The sequence below is a fragment of the Gavialis gangeticus genome, unplaced genomic scaffold, assembly GCF_001723915.1.
Source record: "Gavialis gangeticus isolate Ggan-Ray unplaced genomic scaffold, GavGan_comp1, whole genome shotgun sequence".
NCBI lineage: Eukaryota > Metazoa > Chordata > Crocodylia > Gavialidae > Gavialis > Gavialis gangeticus.
The window spans coordinates 20,369,984-20,370,246 of NW_017729029.1; the positions used below are offsets into that span (position 1 = coordinate 20,369,984).

Consider the following 263-nt stretch of genomic DNA (forward strand, 5'->3'; position numbering starts at 1 on the left):
CTGTACCACTTTATCCTCTCAAAAGCCTTTGTGTGGAGGGTGTGGGAGGGGATGGAAGGGGGGAAAAAAGCAGCAAAGTACTAAGATACCTTTGACCAGTTGATTCTCTTCATAGTTACTTCAGGCTTATACTTCTTCTTTTCCTTCATTCCATAAGGAAGTGATACTGGAAATCCTGGAGGAGGAGGTATGCCTCCGAGAAGTGGTGGTGGTGGTAGTCCACCTAACAGAGGTGGGGGTGGGGGTGGGGGTGGAGGTGGAGG

The 263-nt window shown here is 49.8% G+C and overlaps 1 protein-coding gene across 1 annotated transcript in view; it reads right to left on the reverse strand.

The window, feature by feature from the left end:
- Window positions 1–263, reverse strand: part of DIAPH2 (diaphanous related formin 2) — an 899,992-nt gene that overhangs the window by 760,004 nt on the left and 139,725 nt on the right. Inside the window, exon 18 of the mRNA XM_019521025.1 lies at window positions 90–263. This exon is cut by the window's right edge and continues 167 nt beyond it. Within this exon, the coding sequence (XP_019376570.1) occupies window positions 90–263 (174 nt within the window). The remainder of the gene's footprint in view (window positions 1–89) is intronic.